Source organism: Podarcis melisellensis (assembly GCF_964234715.1).
Source record: "Podarcis melisellensis genome assembly, chromosome: 6".
NCBI lineage: Eukaryota > Metazoa > Chordata > Lepidosauria > Squamata > Lacertidae > Podarcis > Podarcis melisellensis.
Window position 1 is genome coordinate 60715264 of NC_138538.1, and position 20763 is coordinate 60736026.

Genomic DNA, 20763 nt, shown 5'->3' on the forward strand with positions numbered 1-20763 from the left:
CAGCAGTCACGAAATTAAAAGACGCCTGCTCCTTGGGAGAAAGACGATGGCAAACCTAGACAACATCTTAAAAAGCAGAGACATCACCTTGCCAACAAAGGTCCGTATAGTAAAGGCCATGGTTTTCCTTATAGTGATGTATGGAAGTGAGAGCTGGACTATAAAGAAGGCTGATCGCTGAAGAATTGATGCTTTTGAACTGTGGTGCTGGAGGAGACTCTTGAGAGTCCCATGGACTGCAAGAAGATAAAACCTATCCATTCTTAAGGAAATCAGCCCTGAGTGCTCATTGGAAGGACAGATCGTGAAGCTGAGGCTCCAATACTTTGGCCACCTCATGAGAAGAGAAGACTCCCTGGAAAAGACCCTGATGTTGGGAAAGATGGAGGGCACAAGGAGAAGGGGATGACAGAGGACAAGATGGTTAGACAGCGTTCTCGAAGCTACAAACATGAGTCTGACCAAACTGCGGGAGGCAGTGGAAGACAGAAGTGCCTGGCGTGCTCTGGTCCATGGGGTCACGAAGAGTCAGACACGACTAAACGACTAAACAACAACAAAGCAAGATTACAGGGGTCTTGGCACTTAACCAATATTTGTGTTCCTTTGGAATGAGGCATGGTGGTGAGATGCTTGTGATGGCTTACCATTATCAAACAAACCAGGCCGTTATCTACCTTCTGTTTCTTCAGTGACCCACCCCTAGCGAGCTGTTGCCAGGCTGGCCTCATGAAAAAGCTAGCTGGTAATATTTCCAGGCCTTGCTAAATTCTTGAATTTATGGGTCTGCTCACATTCTAACCCTTCACTGAATGCAGAGGTTATGGGAGTGGGAGTCTGCCCCCCACAATTCATAAGAATATTTTAACATGCGATGAATGTGAAATGTTGGAGCAATAGTAATGATGAGGTAGACCATAAAAAACGCATGACACCATATAGAAAGTGCTTGTTAACATGCCATAAAACCTGCAAGTGGAGCATTAATTGGGACAGGGCACAAATATTGCACACAGATCTGCACAGATCACTCACAGCTAAACCCTAGGCAGAGTGAAGTGCCTCAGCATGTTTTGCTCACCTGGAATGAGCCAGTGCACAGTGGCGTTATCATAAACACAAACTTCCAAGAGAATTTTATTGATCAGCATACTAGTGCCTTGTAATCTTTTATCATGTTTATTTATACAACCACACCTTGATCATTTATTATTCTAGTTTTAGACTCAGAGCCTGTGATTTAATGCCTTAGCAAAGGCCACCCAGTGAGTTCAAGGCTGAGTTGGGACTTCAGCCCAGATTTCCCAGGTCTACAGTGTATGAATGCTTCATGCCTAGAGAAAAACTGAGGTGGCTGCCTAAGGTGCTTTGTTATTCCCTGTTTGGTACAAACAAATATGTTCACATGTCCATTTTTTATTTATTTATTTTTTTGCAGGAGCTCCCTATTCTTAAATCTGGGGTGCCCTTGTGGAGTTTACAGCTTCTGAAAGGGTTGAAACCAGTGATCTCCTGAGGGAGTTGTGGTGCAACTTTCACTGTGAACGCAAATACAGTGATTGCAAGTAGAGATTAGCTGTTGGTGCCTGTTAATTAGAAGGTCGGATGGGGAGCTGAACACTCAGCTTGCCGCCTTCCAGAGCTGTGCAGCTGAGAAATGAAAGCAAGATGTGCTGGCAGAGAATAGCAGGTGTCTGCCTACACAAATGCTGGCAGGTATATTTTCTACATCATAAAGCTTTAATTGCAAGTGTCTTACAGTGATGTGGCATTTTGTCTGTCTTTAGATGTCATGGATTTCTTTTTTGCCTTGTGGAACCGGGGGTGGGTGGGGGGAAGCATTGTTTTTGTTTTGTTACTGCCCATACAAAATGACCTGTCAAGAAGCAGAATTTAACATATTCATAGGGTCGGTAACCTTTCTCGACCCTGTGTTTAGCATTGTTATGTACAGTGGTACCTCAGGTTAAGTACTTAATTCATTCTGGAGGTCCATACTTAACCTGAAACTGTTCTTAACTTGAAGCACCACTTTAGCTAATGGGGCCTCCTGCTGCCGCTGCGCTGCCGGAGCACGATTTCTGTTCTCCTCCTGAAGCAAAATTCTTAACCTGAAGCACTATTTCTGGGTTAGCGGAGTCTGTAACCTGAAGCGTATGTAACCTGAGGTACCACTGTACTGTATTTGCGGATACAGATTCTAATAAACTCTTAGGACCATGAAAGTGGGCTGACCTAAAATGCCCAGGTAAAATGCTGACAACTGGAAAGTCTAGGCAAGGGTGTTTGAACAATTCCTTTTTCATATAGCTTTAAAGAGTTGCAGGGGGGTTTTTTGAAGTGAGATGCAGCACTTGCTTCAATATGTTTATGCGAGTAACAAATTGGTTTAAGGCTGGATAGGCTTCATGTAGTAGTTCTAAATTAAAGCCAGTAAAAGAGAGGCATTTGAATCCCATCAACAGTTGCAGGACACTTAACATTACATAAATGCTTGGCTCCCAAAATGCTTTCCTTATTTCAAACGGTTTTAATACGATAGTGATTTATACTTCTTGAGAGATGGAACTGTTATCAAAGAATGTTAACTTGGCTCTCACATAAAGGAAACATTGATAGGCCCAGTGCACAGCTTGGTCTCTGACTTTTTTTGGGATGCAGTTTTCACTGAAAAATACTGTATTTGACATTGCTGTCTGTGTATCAGTGGGCAGGCATGTGGAAACGTTCTCTTTCATAGAAGACAAAGTATGGAAATATGCACTTGCACAAACTCTGGCTTGGTGAACTGCATTTGTTAACTTGCTTTACCCTTCATGTGGTTTATCAAAGGGCAAAGAAACAGGTAATGGCATGTATTCCTTCAGTCTTGTATTAAGATAGGACTGTGATTTGCTCCTTTCTAATTGCTATGGTGGCTCACTGTTATAACTTAATTATTTACACTATTTCTAAACATGGATGGCATGCAGAACAGAAAAATAAAATCTGAGTTCTCCAACACCGAATGGGAAGGGCAAGAAGTGACTGGAACACTGGAAAGATCAGTTCTGTTCTTGTATGGAGTACCTGCATTATATCATGCTGATGGGCTCTGTAATTTCTGGCTGTGAATAGATGGGGCTCATGAAAGACCAAGGTAGCATGTGTAGGTATTGAGGTTGGATGTGCATCTGACCTTTTCAAAACCACCATATAGATGTGAGTTTTTTACACTGTAATCCCATCTGAAACCTTGAGAAACAGAATGACAGTGTTCACTAAGATGAAATTTAGACTTTATGGTATTTGGGAAGGGCCCAGGGCGAAAACCTTGATTCCAAACAAGAGTTTTTGGCAGGACTTTAAAACAACTGATGGAGGATAGTGTTGCTTAAACATGGTTACTTGGGCATTTATTTGAAAATAAAAGAGAACTCAGGTGTTTAGGATGCTCAAAAGGAGTTGGGTTCTTTGGCAGTGTTCTTTGGGCTAGTCAATTCAGATGTTTACAAGATGCAAGGATTCCAGACTGATAAATAACATGATTCTGCTAAGTTTGTGTATTTGAGTGAGTGACAGCCATAAGCCTCTTCCTAATTCCCTCAATACATACACTGAATATGAGGGGTGGGGATCAAGGCGACATCTGCTAACTGTGTTCCCAGACTCTGAGCCAATAATCCACAATGTGAAATAGGCTTCTATGCATATATCACTGCACATGCATTGGTTACTTACGCAGCACCTTGCACAACCACTTGCTAATTCTTGGAGAGCCCATCCATGCACATGCATGGAGGCCAAGTGTGAAGCCAACAGGTGCATCCCACTGAAACAAGATTAGGGGTCCTCACTTTATATGTTGTACTGGAAGCATGAGAAACCATTTACACGTGTCCAGACTGGATCTTGTACTGTAGATATTGCTCATGGATTCATTTTCTGATGATGACATCTGGTGGACACATTTCACCACTATGAAATTTCAACATCCTCTTAAGATCTATGAGAGCCACAGAGATTTAGCACAAATGACTTTGCATTTCTTTTGATTGATTGATCCTGACAAGGAATATCTGAAGTTCTGAAGACACAAGCTCTGCAGCAGTGATTCTCAAGTCAACAGACTTACTGAGAGCCTGATGATGAGTCATTGACTGTAGGTAGCATTCACTGGGGACAGTGAGGCTCAAAGTACTAAGTCACAGTGATTTCTAGATCCAGGAGAGGAATTTATGAAGGCAAAATTCCATTAGTAGATCCTGGTAGTAAACGGCACAGATGATTCATAGTTAAAGGAGTTGGGGAGGAGAGTTGGAAAGTGTTTTTACGAGCCATGGGTGTGTTCACTGTTACATGCTCAAGGGTGTGTTTCAGCCTAGATGGAAAGAAATGAGGCAATGCTGGAATACACGTAAGTGTATGTGTGCAAAAAAACTGTGCTGCTCATCAAAATAGACAAAAGCAACTGCATAAAAACTAGGGCTAAAATTCTGATTCCAGGGAAGCCAGTGGCAAAACTCTTAGGCTCTTACACCTTGTATTCTTGGCTCCTCTTTTCATTTCATTTTAAGTGGTATTAAGCAATAGAGTCCTGTAGGAAAAAACTAAAATGTGGATATGAAGCATGTTGGCTATGATTTTTATAGGCTGCTGCATATGCTGCTGTGGAATAGAACAGCTTTCCTCCTTGGCCTCCTTGGTATAATCTTTCTGGCTTCCACCTGGGGTTATCCAATTATGTGTTTGAACGCTGAGAATAAGCCTGTTGCAGGCTACATGTCACATATCTACTCATTTATTTAGGTGATGGGGAAGTGGGGGAAGAAGCTCAAGTCTCCCTTGGTTAGTGCGTCCCAAATTTTAATCAGTATGGTATTCCTCTTCCTTGAAGACCAGAGGGAACACCTGTGTTTTTCTGAGAGTGCCACAAGAGACAGTTGGCAAAAGCTATTGTTTCTGAGAAAACAGATGACTCTCTAGTTCAGAGGGGAAACGAATTAGAAAGTTCATCTGCATACATTGTCTTCAAAGGCTGCACAGAACTCCTTCACAAACAGTTTCAACAAATTAAAGAGTGAGACCCCCTGACACAGCTAATAAGATGTCTGGTAAATTGCTTTGACAAAGCACCCAGCTCTTATTGGAGACCTGAGGGTTTGTAGTAAAGGTCAGGGTAGGTTGGCATGACGCAATTTTTAAAGCATTTCTTAATCATCCTGCCTAATTTAATGTGTCAGAGACATGCCTTTCACTTCAAATGATATTCTAAACTTAAAATTTCACCATCGTTCTGTATCCTTGAAATATGCATCACATGCTTTAACTTTCGTTTTCCTATCACAATTGAGTTTAAAGGTTTCACTTAGTTTCTTATTTGCCTTGATTTTAAGTATTTAGTTAATAAATCAATCTATAAATCAACCTCAGTGCAGGAAATATATATTGGGAGATTTAATGATGGCAAGTGTATTTTGAATGGATAAGCTAAATGAATGAATGAATAATTTACTTGAAGAATTATCCTAAATGCATTGCAAGAGGCAGTGAATTAAACTATTTAGTGTAATGTCATCAGCTCACAAGTCACGAATTTGTGATTAGTGAATTGAAAGGTTCGTTTCACCAATTATTTCGCTAATGGTCCGATCCTATTTTGTATTCTTTAAGATGACAGATGCTGCTTCCTTTTCCTTTCATCCAATAACAAGCGAGTCTCCTATTTTATCTGAGCTTCTAATACAGCTCTTCTCTTTGATTGCTGTTTGGAGAATGTACATATACAATGTAGGCTACCTCCACCTTTGAGTGTATCTATATTAGGACAACTTCATTAATGACTGCAGTGGTACTTGGTGAGCTTAGAAAAGAATACCGAAAAGCATATGCTTTGTAAATTGGAAAATATAAGCTTTCTAGCCAAGAGCATGAGAAAAGCCCTGCTGGATCAAGCCAAACTCCCATTAAGTCTATCATTCTCCTTTCACAGTGGCCAGCCAGATGCTATGCGAAACACAAGCAGGAGCTGCGTACAATAGTGCACTCTTCACAAATAAACACTGGCTACAGTTTTTGGTTGAGGAGGAGAGAACTTAACCACAAACTTGGCTTCAGATGACATACACTAAGCCAAATCTTGGGTTAGCTCACATATGGTATGAGAGTAAAATAGACAGAGGGAGGAGCAAACCAACTGTGAACTGTTCTCTAGGAGCATTCACATCCCATTAAACCATGGCTTGACCTATCATAGCAAAACATACAGCTGTATCATAGACTATACTTACAGTATAATATTGTAGGGGTTTGCCTAGGAGTCACTTTTCCTTCGGGCCTTTGACGCTAAGCACTAATTGTCAGAGAGAAAATACCAGGGCAGCTTACAAAAGGTGTGTTGAAAACAACTGTGTGATAAACTTAATGTTCAGTGCTTAAAACTAGGATGTGATCAGCCTCGGTACTGACAATGCATATAAAATTGTCTGCTGTCCAAAATAATGAGATCAGCTTTAAAGTCACGTGGCTTTTAAAAAGCTCTTTGTAATTTGCCATTTACTTCTCAGCCTTCGGGGCAGGCTTGTGTTGTATGTTCCAGCTTTGCTTTGTAACTGTGTGGGTTTGAAATTAGCCTCTGTTTTAATTAAATCAGCACTTTTCATATAATCACGTGGCTCCAGAAAGTTGCATTTTTATTTGAGTTGAGCAGCATAAGTATTAATTATGTTTAAAAATGAGACAGCTGCTTCATCATTTATTTTTTGTGCCTAAAACATTCTGGTGACAAAATATGTATATGAGAGTAGAGCTCTTTGATGGCAGGTTCATGGTTCAAATAAATACATTAACACCCTTCAGTTTTTCTCTTGTTTGGCCTGAATCAAAACTTTGCTGTTTGGATAGAACTTCAATGAATACTAAGGCTGTTAACAGAAAAATGAAGATAATAATGTATATTTTTGTTACATGTTGCATTTATTGCAGAGTTTTGAATATTTAGACAAGCAACTGTGGAAGACAGGTAAATTCTTCTCTCTTGGGTCGCAGAAGCACCACCCCTTAACTATGAAAAGATACTGCCAAGTTCAGGTTCCTATTCTCCCAATCTTGCAGAGGAAAACAGAGAAATACCAAGTCAGGTATATGATGACCCAGAGTGTTTGAGACCACATTAAGCCAGCCCCCCCCCCCCTTCAAGGCTTGAGGACTACAGATGGTTAGCTGGGTGGGTGAACTTTGAATTTCAGAAGAAAAAAAAAACCTGTGGAGTTTGTGTTTGTCTTATCTTCTCCCACAGTGGGATCTGCCTGTCACTTACCACACCTCATTTCTTTCTGACTTCAAACACTGATTGCTGGAACAAATAATAGGTACAGCGAGTTGAGAATAATCAGCAGTAGCCAAAATTGGAAAAGCTGCAGGGAAGAACGAGGCGCTAAACCTAGCAGAGCATGTGAAGAAGTCGGTGAGAGGTGTGGGGAGAAATCTGAGAAGGGCCTGATCCTGTTATTATTAGACTAGCTGGAGAAGTAGTCTAATGGGGTATACGACAGCACCACATCATACACCATTATGAAAAAGAATCCTCTTTTCCAGTCATCTGAAGCAGATATAATCATAGACCCATGGAGTTGGAAGGGGCTCCAACTCTAGTCTAAAGGTACCATATGCTTCATAGTGAAGCCTTGTCATGGAAAGGCTTGTTGTAACTTTTGAAGGTTCTGCAAAGAACATTGAAACTCACTCTGTTAACAAATATGGGATTGTCATTTTTGAACGATTCACACGCCAACCTACTTTTGAAGCGAAAGGAAGTTTCAAAAGCAGTTATGTTAAAAGGGATAAGCTCTTAAGGGGGGGGGCGCGGCTTTAAAATTCCACTAGGTTGGCACAAACCGTATGCGTGAGCCTAAGCAGCTTTTTGGATTTGGACTGGATTTCTCTCAGATGATGATGACACCGCCCTTACTTTCAAAGGAGCCCAGGGTGGTAAGCACACATAGGAAGGATGTCAGATGCAGGATACTATCTTAATTCAAGCATGTTGAAAAGCTGACAATACCCTAAATGGAATTTCAGGCCAGATTCTGTGTTCATATCCAAAAACAACGCCTCTATTCAGTTTCTGGAGAATGCATTTAATTTTCCCCTCTGAAATTCTTGGGAGGAAGACATAATACAAATCCTGACAATGTTAAATATATTGCTGCACTGGCAGTTTCCATATTCTGGAAGGCAGAAGGCAAGCATGACTGAGAATCCCAACTGCAAACTCATGTCTAGGAGTTCTTTTCCTTATTTGCAGTTCTTGCTGTTAACAAATTATATATAAACACATATTTGGAATTTTCCTATGCACAGATCAGATACTGAAATTCATATTCTAAGGTGATTGTATCCCATTTTCTCATTCAGCTTATACATTTTCATATCAGAGTGGCAGGCACAGAGACATCCTCTTTTCAGTGGTAATAACTGTATTATATATATTAAAGTTTATGTACTGCAAATGTAATAACTTGAGTACCAAAATGCTATTCCTTTTTCAAAAAACGGATTTGCCACATTTCATTCCCCAACATTTCCTCATAATGTTTTGCTTATTGGAACAAAAATATGTCTAAGATCCATATTTTAATGATAAATGAATATGTAGCATTGCATGATTACCCATAAGAAGCTTCCATATAAGCATTATTAGTAATACCCATAACATGCAGATTTGCTGATTCCATATTTTTTAAAATTGCAAAGATGCAATTTCCGGATGCATTTATGTTAAAACGATAGTTTCAATGTCATAATTTATCATCATCATCATTATCCCCTCGTTTTCTTTTCTTCTGTAGTAATGGCTGCTCACAGGCTCTTGCAGAGAAGGTTGTTATAAAAACTCAATGGCTAAGTGAAGCCAAATCAATTCAAATTAGAAACAGAAAAGATTGTGAAATTAACTAGTGGATCCTTGCGCTGTGGGGCCCTCCTCAGTAAGAAGTTGGGGATGAAAGCTTTGTTGTTGTTTAGTCGTTTAGTCGTGTCCGAATCTTCGTGACCCCATGGACCAGAGCACGCCAGGCATTCCTGTCTTCCACTGCCTCCCACAGTTTGGTCAAACTCATGCTGGTAGCTTTGAGAACACTCTCCAACCATCTTGTCCTCTGTTGTCCCCTTCTCCTTGTGCCCTCCATCTTTCCCAACATCAGGGTCTTTTCCAGGGAGTCATCTTTTCTCATGAGGTGGCCAAAGTATTGGAGCCTCAGCTTCACGATCTGTCCTTCCAGTGAGCACTCAGGGCTGATTTCCTTAAGAATGGATAGGTTTTATCTTCTTGCAGTCCATGGGCCTCTCAAGAGTCTCCTCCAGCACCATAATTCAAAAGCATCAATTCTTCGGCGATCAGCCTTCTTTATGGTCAATCTGCAGTGATCATGGAGCCAAAGAAAGTAAAATCTCTCACTGCCTCCATTTCTTCCCCTTCTATTTGCCAGGAGGTGATGGGCCCTGTGGCATTGATCTTCGTTTTTTTGATGTTGAGCTTCAGACCATATTTTGTGCTCTCCTCTTTCACCCTCATTAAAAGGTTCTTTAATTCCTCCTCACTTTTTGCCATCAAGGTTGTGCCATCTGAATATCTGAGGTTGTTGATATTTCTTCCAGCAATCTTAATTCCGGTTTGGGATTCATCCAGCCCAGCCTTTCTGTGCAATAATAGCTTGCAAACCCTCCCTTGACCTAAAGATGAAGGGGAGGTGGTCTTACAAATGTTTCCTAAAGTTTGCCAATACCAATTTTACTCTTACATATATGCATACAAGAAAAGCTATAGCCCAAAAGGAATCTAATAACCTGTCTTCCACCTCCATGCCCACCCCAAGAGGCCTATTTTTAAACCACTGGAGCAGAATCACTTCAGTTTTTGAATCCCACAGGCAGTCTGGATACACATACCACATGTTCATCACCATGCAGGTGTGAAGGGAAAGGGAGTAGAGTTTTGGGCAGCCTTGAAATGTTACACTCTTCAACGTGCTTGACATTTCTAATGCTTTTAAAAGGAATGATGGAAGTGCAGTGAGTATTTTTCACTATGAGTCCCTTGTTAACGGTGCTGCACTGGTGAGATCAAGGAAACTTGCCCTGCCTTGTTCTCTCTGGATAACTTCTTTTGTGTAAGTGCCCCTTTAACTGAAAGACTTTGCCAGACATGTGAAGGAGTGATGAATTCCCCACACAAATATCAGGAGTCAGAAGCAGCCTGAAATAGCTTACAGATAAGTAATATAAAACTGGACAATTCCCAGATGATAGGTTGGGTTCCACCAAGAGTGTCTCATAACTGGTTGAGCCAAGTGACAGCTGTAGGTTTGGAGAGAAGAGTAGTTCAGTTCCTGGTAATGTGGTTGAAACCAGCATGTCCCAATCTAGGGGGGAAAAGAGTCCCTTGATAGGTGTCCTTAGTAAAGTAAAATAAAATAGGGATCTGGTGCCATACATAATGGAAACTGATACCAGTTCCTCTAATGGAGAGATGTAGAAAGTGGAATTACCCAAGGATCATTATTATTTTTTATCACGTCCATTGATTATCAAAAGTTTGTGTTGAGCCGTGAGCTAGCCAAGAAATCCTTCAAGATGGTTAAAACAAAAATTAGTTCCAGAGGGATCTCTTCAAACAGGGTGAATGGGCAGTAAAGTGTCAAATGTGTTCAGTTGAAACAAGTATAAAGTGATGCACTTAAGGGTTTAAAATCCTTATTTTACTGGTGGAAGGTTTTGTTTTTTTTAAGTGTCAACACACCTGACACCTGTAGTCCGCATGGGGACTTGCAGAATTAGTCCTATGCTACAGCCAGCAGTGCTACATCAAATGGTAAATATTTGTGTACGGAACTAAAATGGAAAGAAGGGAATACAATGATAAACCAGAATTGGCTTTTTCTTTTCTTTTTAGCACTGCAACATGAGGCCAGCTGCAAGGGAAACTGCTGCTTGGACAAGCCCTGTGATAAATTCCTTAATCATTTCATAGGATTTCAGCTTTTGTATAGGAGAGGCAATGGGAAAGTGACTAAGAGTCATTTGAGTTTATAATGCTGGGTCAGCTATTTGCTTGGCTTATACATTTTGACATCAGGACAAGATAAACCTTTTACACAGATCTTGGCAGGTGGAGGATAACATCAGAACAGCTGTCCTGTCATAGTTTTGTTGCTCCTTCTAACTCATGTTGATATGATATGTTCACGTCTTGCGTGGTTTATTGTTGCACTGAGCTGTATGTAAACTGTCCATAGTGAATCGTGGACTATAAATGCATTTAAATAAATAATGTGACCAACTTCTCAACTATGATAACTACCTAGAGCATTCCCAGTTTAAAGTGCAAAATGGTCAAAAGGTCCGTTCAGCAAGTGAATTTCAGATCTGACTATTACATGCCTTTGTGTGTGTACTGTAGTATAAAACAGTGAACGGCTAACATGTTGGCTACAGTGTAGGGTCCTGCTATATCATAGCTATGGCTTAGTGGTTAAAAGCATGAATTGATGGACTTGGTAGTCCCAGTTGAGATTTCAGTCTGATAAAGGACCGACTTCCTTCTTGTAGGCAAGTTGCTATCTTACAGTCTTCCCATGTTGAATATGGAAAACTGTAATTGCTGGCCTGTTTCACAGGAGTGTTGCAACTGTACTCTGATGATTTATATGAAGTGATTTGAGCACTCAAGAAAAATATATTATGAACATGTTTTGCATGGCTCTTGGCACAGGGCATAGTGTGATTAACAGGCAAAGGTGTGGGACTCTGAATGTGGATTAACAAAGAAATCCCGCAATGGCTTAATCTAGCCCTGGGCAGGAAAGGCTTCTTAAGCATTCATCTTTTTTTTCTTAAGGAAGAGTACAGAGCCAATCCAGAAAATTTTTGATCTAATTATTCACCTATTATAAATTTGAAAAGAATTAAAAGTGCTTACAGTAGCCACAAGCAATCTATGATTCTGTCATCACCCTCCATACTTGGTCTACCTTCTCAGTGTTTGCAGAAGTCTTGCAACTTTAGCTGTCAGGTCTGTTTGGATAAGAGTTATGAAAGGAGCAAGAACAAGCTAAATATACAAGACCATTTAAGATGTCTAACCCTTAATGCAAACCATTTATTTTAATGGGCTTTCTCAAACAATGACCTAATTTATTGTCTGCACTTCAGATACATATCTTCAAGGGTCTTTGAAACTACCATGCTGACAAAATGTTCACCTTTTTGTTGAGAAAAGAGGTGACTGCTCAACTAAGAGTGGCTTTGGGTGTTAGACACACTAGAGAAAGAGGATGCACAGATCAGCCTGCACTTGTTTTTACACTTCTGTGCTTTTTTTTGGCATTTTGCTTGCAGGAAGGTTTTTTTTTTGTACTTGTGTATTTTGACATATTACAGTGAAGGAAGAAAAAAAAACAAAATGCAAAATTACTTGTGCTTCCTATGACCCCAGATACAGTCAAGGAGAGAGCAAGTGACTCAGGCAAGGGAAGACATGGGGAAATGGAAGCTTTCCATTGCAGCTATGTTCTTAAAGGCATTTCTTCTTTTGCAGCATGAACCCTACTTTAGCCTTAATGCTGAATCTTGAGACTGTAGCCCTATTTGGACATTGATTCTCTTTGTGTGTAAACAAACACATGAGGAGGAATGTGGGGTGGGACTACCAATCGCTGCCCCCTCTGGCATGCCATCTATGCATAGTTTAGAGCCCTCCATACATTTGAGGGCAAAGGTATGCAGTGGGAACGCTTATCTACTCATGGAGTCTACCCATCTGACCGAGAACCCTGCACAACAAGGATGAGGAGCCTCCATGCGTAGAGAAAGTTGCCCACTGCAGACCTTTCCCTCAAACTCGTGGAGGACTTTAAACCACGTACCAATGATACACTGCTGTGAATTGGTACTATGTACCTACTTCTCCCTGCCTGTTTGGAGACTCGTTGTCTGGTAGGGATCTAACCTTAGGACTTGATGAAGCAAGAGTTTTCCACTCTTTCGGTCAAATGCTTTCCTTATAAATAAAGATCATGAGTTCCTAATCTTAGCTGTTGAAGAATACTGGATTATTCCAAACTAAGGAAATTTTTACTTCCAAATGTATGTACAAGAAAATAATCTAATGGGGGAGGAGAGAGATATTTGAAAGAGAACAATTTGTGTGTGTGTGAAGAAAAGTCTGGCTTTTCTCATTTTCCTGCACAGACTGACTCGAAAGAGACCCCAAATAAACACTAGCTTTTTTCAAACAATACAAAATAAGTTCCCTATTTTATTGGAAACAGGCCTCCCTCTTGTGACAAATCACCTGTAAACTTGCAGGCCATTGACACACAGATACTTTCAAGAGCTCTGAGCTGAGGAGGACAAGGGGGTGAAGGAAATGCCCAAAGCAGTTAAAAAAAAAATAATGAATGGTTTGAGTCTCACTTTCCCAAAAGTTCCTCAGAATTCATTTTAATGAATTGCGCTCTAATGCCTCAGTCCATGTTGTTGGAAAATGCTTCAATAGTTTTCAGTAGCTGGAACTTGGATTTTCCATGAATGGTTATGCATAATTGCAAGCTAGGACTCTTGCGCTTGTTCTGTGGTTTGTATTTTTTCATAGTATTAGCTTTTAGCTCTGTGTTTTCAGGTCTGTATTGCTTGCATTAGAGTTACACACAAGCGTGTGTAGCAAAACCACAACGTTACTTCTGCAAGCTTCAGGAGGGGATCTCTCAGAGCAAAGATCTGTGCTTAACCACAGCTTTGTCATGCCCCCCTTTCCGCTGTTGCCACTCCCCCCTAATTGCTATTCCGTCTCTAGGGTTGCAGGCAAAGGGGATTAGATTTGCCTTCTATACATTTTTCTTACTAGACTTCTGTTTCGATATATTTGCTGATTCTTTTCCTCAGTGGTAGTAGGCTGCATAAAACACACTTTATTCAAAAATAAAGTGTGCATAAAACTCACAGGCACATCTTGTCTTTCTTGTGTCCTATGCAGCTCTCTGCCTTACTGCTGTGTGGTTACTCACATGTGGGCTGGTTCTTCCATCAGAACCCGGAGTAGTATATCCTGTTGGCTTTGCTCCATATCTCCTTGTACTAATAAATCAGCAAATTGTGGTCAAAATAGGTCTAGCGGCCAAAATATTACCCCCACAGCTTAAAACACAGACGTATATTTTTATTTAGAGCAATGTTAAAATCCAGATATGAAACTCAGACTGCCTTAAACCCAGACTTTTACTTCCAGGACAAAACACATGCCTTCAGTTACTGAAAATTCACCCTTTACAGGGTTATAGCATATTTTACAGCTGGCTGTGTGGCAAAGAGGTGTTTGAATAAAGTGTGTTAAAACATAAGAGCCAACTCCTAGGGGCCGGGGGGCACTTTGGCCCCCACAATAAAATACTTGAGGGGGCCAGGGACCCCCAAAGTTGATGGGCATTCAAATGGTGTGTGTGTGTGTGCACTGTGTCATGTGATCGATTATGTGAGGCAGGGCTTACCTGGGCCCCACAATATTTTATTCAAGCTGGCACCCCGGTGGGAAAAGTTGCTTATTTCACATTGGGTTCAAATTCTGAAAAATAGATGATTGTTATGTTGCATAGCCCATGAATAATGCACATTGACTTAGATTAGGTGTAGGAGACCTCCCTTACCTCCCTTATCCTATCATTCTTTCCTTCTTTTGCCACACTTCCTTCCTTCCAAGTGGGCTACTTGGACTTGTGCCAAACATTTGAACTGATGCTGCGAAAAGAGCTTTCCCCTTACCTTTCAGTTGGGCTTCCATCCTTGCTAGAAATTTGAACTGGTTTCTTGCAAGGTTTCCTATCCGTCTTCTATTGCTCTATCAGTTTTGGCTACCCCTTCCCCACTCCTGCCCTCCCTCAAGGCTCCCTACACCTGCATGAAATTAAGCCAAGACCCACAAGTTCCCCACCTATGGTTTAGAGATGAAAGAAATGTGCTACTCGTTCTTCCCATCCAAGGAATTATCGTATTTTTCGCTCTATTGGACGCAGTTTTCCCCCTCCAAAAATTGAGGGGAAATGTGTGTGCGTCCTATGGAGCGAATGCAGGCTTGTGCCATAGCCGCGTGCAACCCCTCCGGCAGGGAGAGGCTGCACGGGGCTATGGCTTCTTTAGCCATGCGCAGCGTCTCCCGGCAAGGAGAGGCTGCACAGGGCTAAAGGGGAAGCCCAAACAGTGAGCGGGATCCATCCCGCTCACTGCCTTGCCTTCTTCCATAGCTGCGCGTAACCCCTCCGCAAGGAGAGGCTGAACGGGGCTATGGATTCTTTAGCCCTGCGCAGCGTCTCCCGGCAAGGAGAGGCTGCACGGGGCTAAAGGGGAAGCCAAAACAGCGAGCGGGATCCGCCGGAGCACAATTTCTGTTCTCATCCTGAAGCAAAGTTCTTAACCTGAAGCACTATTTCTGGGTTAGCAGAGTCTGTACCCTGAAGCGTATGTAACCCGAGGTACCACTGTATTACACGAGGATCTGTCATTTGCAGGGTTTTTTTAAAAAATAAATTGATGGCTCCTTGGAACCTAGGCATTGAATTTGTGTGACCATGACAGATTTGTAGGTTCTGTGGAAAGTCTCCAATTTTGCCACAGGACCAGTAAAGAGTGTAGAAGATGGCATATTGCTCTATTTCATTCCTGAATAGCTTTTAAACTACTGTTATGCAGGAAATTAACGAATAATGCAATTACGCTACAGTATTGAGTGGAAGTTCAGAACTAAATGCAGGGGCTTATATGTGTTCTAATTAGATTACAGGTTATTAGTATCCTCATTATATATTTTTCTCTTTTTTAATCTGCATTTTACCTTCAGTTTCAAAACAGTTTTTAATATGGCGTGAGCACCTGCTATTTAAAGTGAAAAACTGAATATTCCCACTGGATAGTGGCTCATAAGAGAGTGTTTTCTTGATCAAATGTGTTCACATACCAGATACTAAGGCAATAATGCAAGTTTTAAATACTCATTGCATTATTCTATTGATGCTGTTGGCTTTTTAAAAAATAGCAGTTAGTCTTTTCAAAGTAACTAGTGCATATGTTTATACAATGTGGAAGAATAATTGCCCCTGGTACTCACCTCTCTTAGTTTTTGGCTTCATAGATGGGGCCCTTTCTGGTTGTGCTGCAGTAAAAGATTCCTGAACCTTCTCTGACCCTTCACAGTGATACTTGAAACTGGCCCCCTTTCCATCTCATACAAGGGTAAAAATGTCTTTCCTTCCCGTTCTCCCTTTTGGCCTGAAAGTTGTCAGAGGTCCAAGTACAATGTTACTTGATCATGATTTGGAGGATATACTGAGAGTTGTTTGCCAAAAGCACAATTAGTGTTAATAATAGATTAGCATGAATTTCTGGTGTTACATGCAAAAGAATTTGGTGCTTCTCTTAGCTATGCGGCTTTATGCATGTGATATCTCGTGTTCGTAACTTGCATGTGGAGAGGAGAGTGGTACAAGCATCAATGGAGGTCAGCTTCAAATGCTGAGGGATATTCTTATCCTGATCCAGTACAGCTAGGCAGATAAAAATAAATCTTAAGCCTCGGTTACTAATTAAACTTGCTGTGTTAAATTGACTAGTTGGTTAAATTAATAAAAAGAGTGAACCCTAGTAAGGCAAACAAACATGTTCTTGAATATATAAATTATCTTCAGTACAGGAACTTACACAAACTATGGATGTTAGGCATTTCTTCCTTCTCTGTCTCACAGCGGAGGATGCCTTTTCCAATCACCTTAAACTCAAAGAACCCAACTCAGAAGTGCCATGTCATTTTGTAACAAGCAACACGATCAGCTTGGCTCTAGCTGTCATATCTAATCCCATAACTTGGGAGCCTTGCACCATATGATTGAAATAACCTGGGATGACTGATGTAACGGATTTGTCTGACACCAAGGGAAGGTTTCAGCTTGCATGTTCAGTGACCAAAGTTTTTGTGTGTGAGAGAGAGTGTGTTTACTAGAGGGATAGCATCAGTAAAACACTTCACTTGTGAGGTTAGCAAGTGACTGTTGCTTGAATCAGCAACATATTTTTCAAAACTGCCTTCATAGCAGGCAATATTCCGGTAAATTGAGACTATATATTTACTGGCAAAATACACTCAACTTTTATGGCAGTTGGTGGTAAATGACAACAAGATGAATAATTACTATCTTAGTAAAAGAAAACACATTGAGGTGGTGGTGATGGGGAAACATACGGAAAACTGCTAAATCTACCTTAAGTGATATTATTTAGAACCAGAGAGCTGTGGATCAATGAGGGGCACATAAAGACAGTCCATTGGATCCAATTCAGACTGCCAAGACCTATCACAAAGTTCTTTGGGAGGTCATTGGGGAGAAAAGCGTTTTATCTGTGAATTTTTTAAAAAACTGGTTGGCTGATTATGATCTATTGGGCCAACCATGGTCATTAATTGAATGATTGCAAGTAAGACCAAAAGTAACCATGAGTGTGCATAGTTTGGGCATTCTGTTGAACAGAGTAGTCAAGGGCTACAGACAGAGATCTCCTCAGCTCATGCTACACTGCCTTCATGAATGGAGTTTTAACTCCATTGTGTGGAGAGGGAGGGGGATGTAGCAGAGGGGCTGGGCCGGCAAACGTGGCCCCACTTTCTCCTTCATGTGCTTGGCATTGGATACCTAAATAGGGCTATTATAAACCCTTCTGAACACATAACAGCATAGGAACTACGTTGGGTGAAAAGCAGCTTCCACGGCACACTATTTTTCAAATGTTACCCTTAACATTCTAGTTCCTTCTCATATTACATTGTAGGTTATTACAGCAGTGAATTCCTATTTCTGTGTGAAACTTTTCCTTATTGTTTGATGATAAATCTTCCCTGGCCTTTTTCAAGTTCTCTGAGGAAAATGGTTTATAAGCTAGTGTGCAGTGGAAGGTCACCTTGAGGACAGACATATTACTTCAGCCTCCTACTAATACAATGGTATGTGACTTTGGTTTAATTTTATATGGTGAGCTGTTAATTGGATATTGGAGACTGCTAACTTTATAGTGCTGTAAAATTGCCACAGTCAAGGTGTGCATATTTTTCCCCACAGTGGTTGAGGGAAAAATACACACACACACACACACACACACACACAAGCAGGTGTTTGTGTCATTTCTTTCAGAGAAAAATATACTTTGAAATAATTTAGTGCACAGTTGCATCCCCCCAGTTCCTTTCTCTTTCTGAAGTAGATGGATAAACATGTTACCATGTTCCGCCAGGCCTTTGGTCGGGGTTCAGTCTGACTCCACCTCCCCTTTCATAAGAACGTGAATGAAAGCGGCCTCCCAATTTTTCTCACAGGCTTATATAAGTTCAGCACAAACAGTTGGGCCTGGTGAGCATTTAAAGTCCCCAACCCTAATTTGCAAGTTGCCATCTGATTGGATTTTATTCTGAGCCCGTTTTTGGCTGGGGAGGACGGGCTATAAATTATTATTATTATTATTATTATTATTATTATTATTATTATTACCCACTGCTTATTGTCTGAGCCTCCTTGTATGAGTTACAGTCCCCAGTAATCAACTTTCTTTTTTCCATCATCAGCCCTATTGCTCATGAGGTATACCATATTAAATTACAGTGCTACCTCGGGTTAAGTACTTAATTCGTTCCGGAGGTCCGTACTTAACCTGAAACTGTTCTTAACCTGAAGCACCACACCTGAAGCTAATGGGGCCTCCTGCTGCTTCCGCGCCGCTGGAGCACGATTTCTGTTCTCATCCTGAAGCAAAGTTCTTAAACTGAAGCACTATTTCTGGCTTAGCGGAATCTGTAACCTGAAGTGTATGTAACCTGAAGCGTATGTAACCCGAGGTGCCACTGTAATAGTAGTACCAAGTCGTTGTAATTTTAGTGCTTAAAAATGGAGGATTTGTATCCTTATTTCATATTAATTAAAAGAAGATTGTGGTCTACTTGCACTGTATGTGCAGTAATTGTGTGTGGAGGATACAGATAGGGCTCAACTGAGTCCCACTTCTCCTATACCCCCCCCAATCCTCCCAAATGACATGTGTATGTATGTGTAGGGAGTATAATGAATCAAGAGGATTGCACCTCCTGCATATTATTTATTTACATACTGATAGATTGAAAAAACAGAACAGAAAAAGCTCAAAGCGGTTTACAAAAATATAAAACAATAAAATCAAGAAACATTTGCAACAGTACCTTAGTGCATGCAGTAAGGCAGGGAGAAGAGGAAAAACAGGACTCTGTTGAGCACCCAAGAATTTGCGACTCAGAGATGTCCTCCATATATCAATCTTTTATTTGTTTTGTTTTCCCCACAAGTTAAATTACACACCCATTTTTAAGTTCCAGAAGGCCGATTAGTATTTATCGGCCAAAGGAGGAGGTGACGCTTACCATCCAAAGGAAGTACACTTGGAATTCTTGTACCCGCTGTAGTATTTTATGTGAACGTGCAGTTTATGAATATTTAAATAAACTAATTAATTAAATAATTTTTAAAAAATGCACCTGTGGAGCCATTTCCCCCGCCCACTTGGTCTAAGAAATCAAACCAGTGCCATATAAATAAACATACTTTTTGAATGTGGTCTTTGATTGTTATTGAATAAACAGACTTTTTGAATGCGGTCTTTGGTTGTTGTTGCTCCTATTAAATTGGCGGATGCCTCAGAGACAAAATACATCATTTCAAAAATGTTTAAGTAGTGTTAAGAGTGTATAAATCAGGTGTAGGGCCTTGAGGGACTGCTGCTCTGAGCTCACACAGGTGCATACATTAGTAAAAGCAATAAACCACACCAAGAGATTGGTGGACTTTGTTTCATCTTAGGTTTTGTGTGTGGAAACCTCCATATTAAGAATGATCTACTACTTGAAGTGCAGAGGAAGAAACATTCCACATTCTGCTTCAAAAGCCCTGTATAAGTGCACTACTGGTAGGAATCTGTGTTTTCTCACTGTCAGAGTAAGGACAGATGTCTAACTTGGATATTTATTATACAGATTTCAGGTGTTAATGGATTCAAACAGGAGGCATCTATTTGAAAGCCTGAAGTGATGGATAATTTGTAATATATAAACACAAATGAAGAGAAAAAAATGGCTTGCTACATTGTTGGCTGCTGAAATGTAATTTTTAAAATAACTTTGAAATAAGGTGGCGTAATACTGCATCACCTAAAATTTGTTTTCATGCTTACTGCCATGTTATTTACATAAAATAATATGCACTATTTTAAATTGTCAAACATCAAAAAAGAGAAAAACATTACTTTATATTGCTGAATTCAAGACTGCATCTTCCACCTCTGTTTAGCTAATGGAAGCTGCAGGGAGTGGCGGTGGTAATTTAGATCAGGAAAATGGCACACAAGGAAAAGATTTAACACTCCCTTACACCAGTTTACCTCCATGATCAAATTGACTGCTTCAGACAGCTATTCTGAAATGTATTATTATTATTATTATTATTATTATTATTATTATTATTATTATTATTATTATTTATTATTAATATGAGAGGTCCCAATCATGGGTGCTGATTATAAGTATTTAAGCCCTCCATCTAGGATACCTTAGAAAATACTATTGTATGTACTTTTTTAATACCAATATGTCTTAGGTTTTCTATGGAATTCAGAATTTGGTTACAAGATCAAACTAAAACAGAAAAAAATAAATGTTTAGGCAGGACAACAAAA

The 20763-nt window shown here is 40.4% G+C and overlaps 1 protein-coding gene across 3 annotated transcripts in view; it reads left to right on the forward strand.

Annotated features, from left to right (window-relative positions):
* The window catches only part of ROR1 (receptor tyrosine kinase like orphan receptor 1), a 163520-nt gene that overhangs the window by 56799 nt on the left and 85958 nt on the right, over positions 1-20763 (forward strand). Inside the window, exon 1 of one of the 3 annotated variants that reach the window (XM_081915707.1) lies at positions 1603-1716. The exons of the other annotated variants lie outside the window; for them this stretch is intronic. Within the exon in view, the coding sequence (XP_081771833.1) occupies positions 1707-1716 (10 nt within the window). The 5' untranslated portion in view covers positions 1603-1706. Of the gene's footprint in view, positions 1-1602; positions 1717-20763 lie in introns of those variants that run through there. 3 annotated transcript variants of the gene reach the window in all.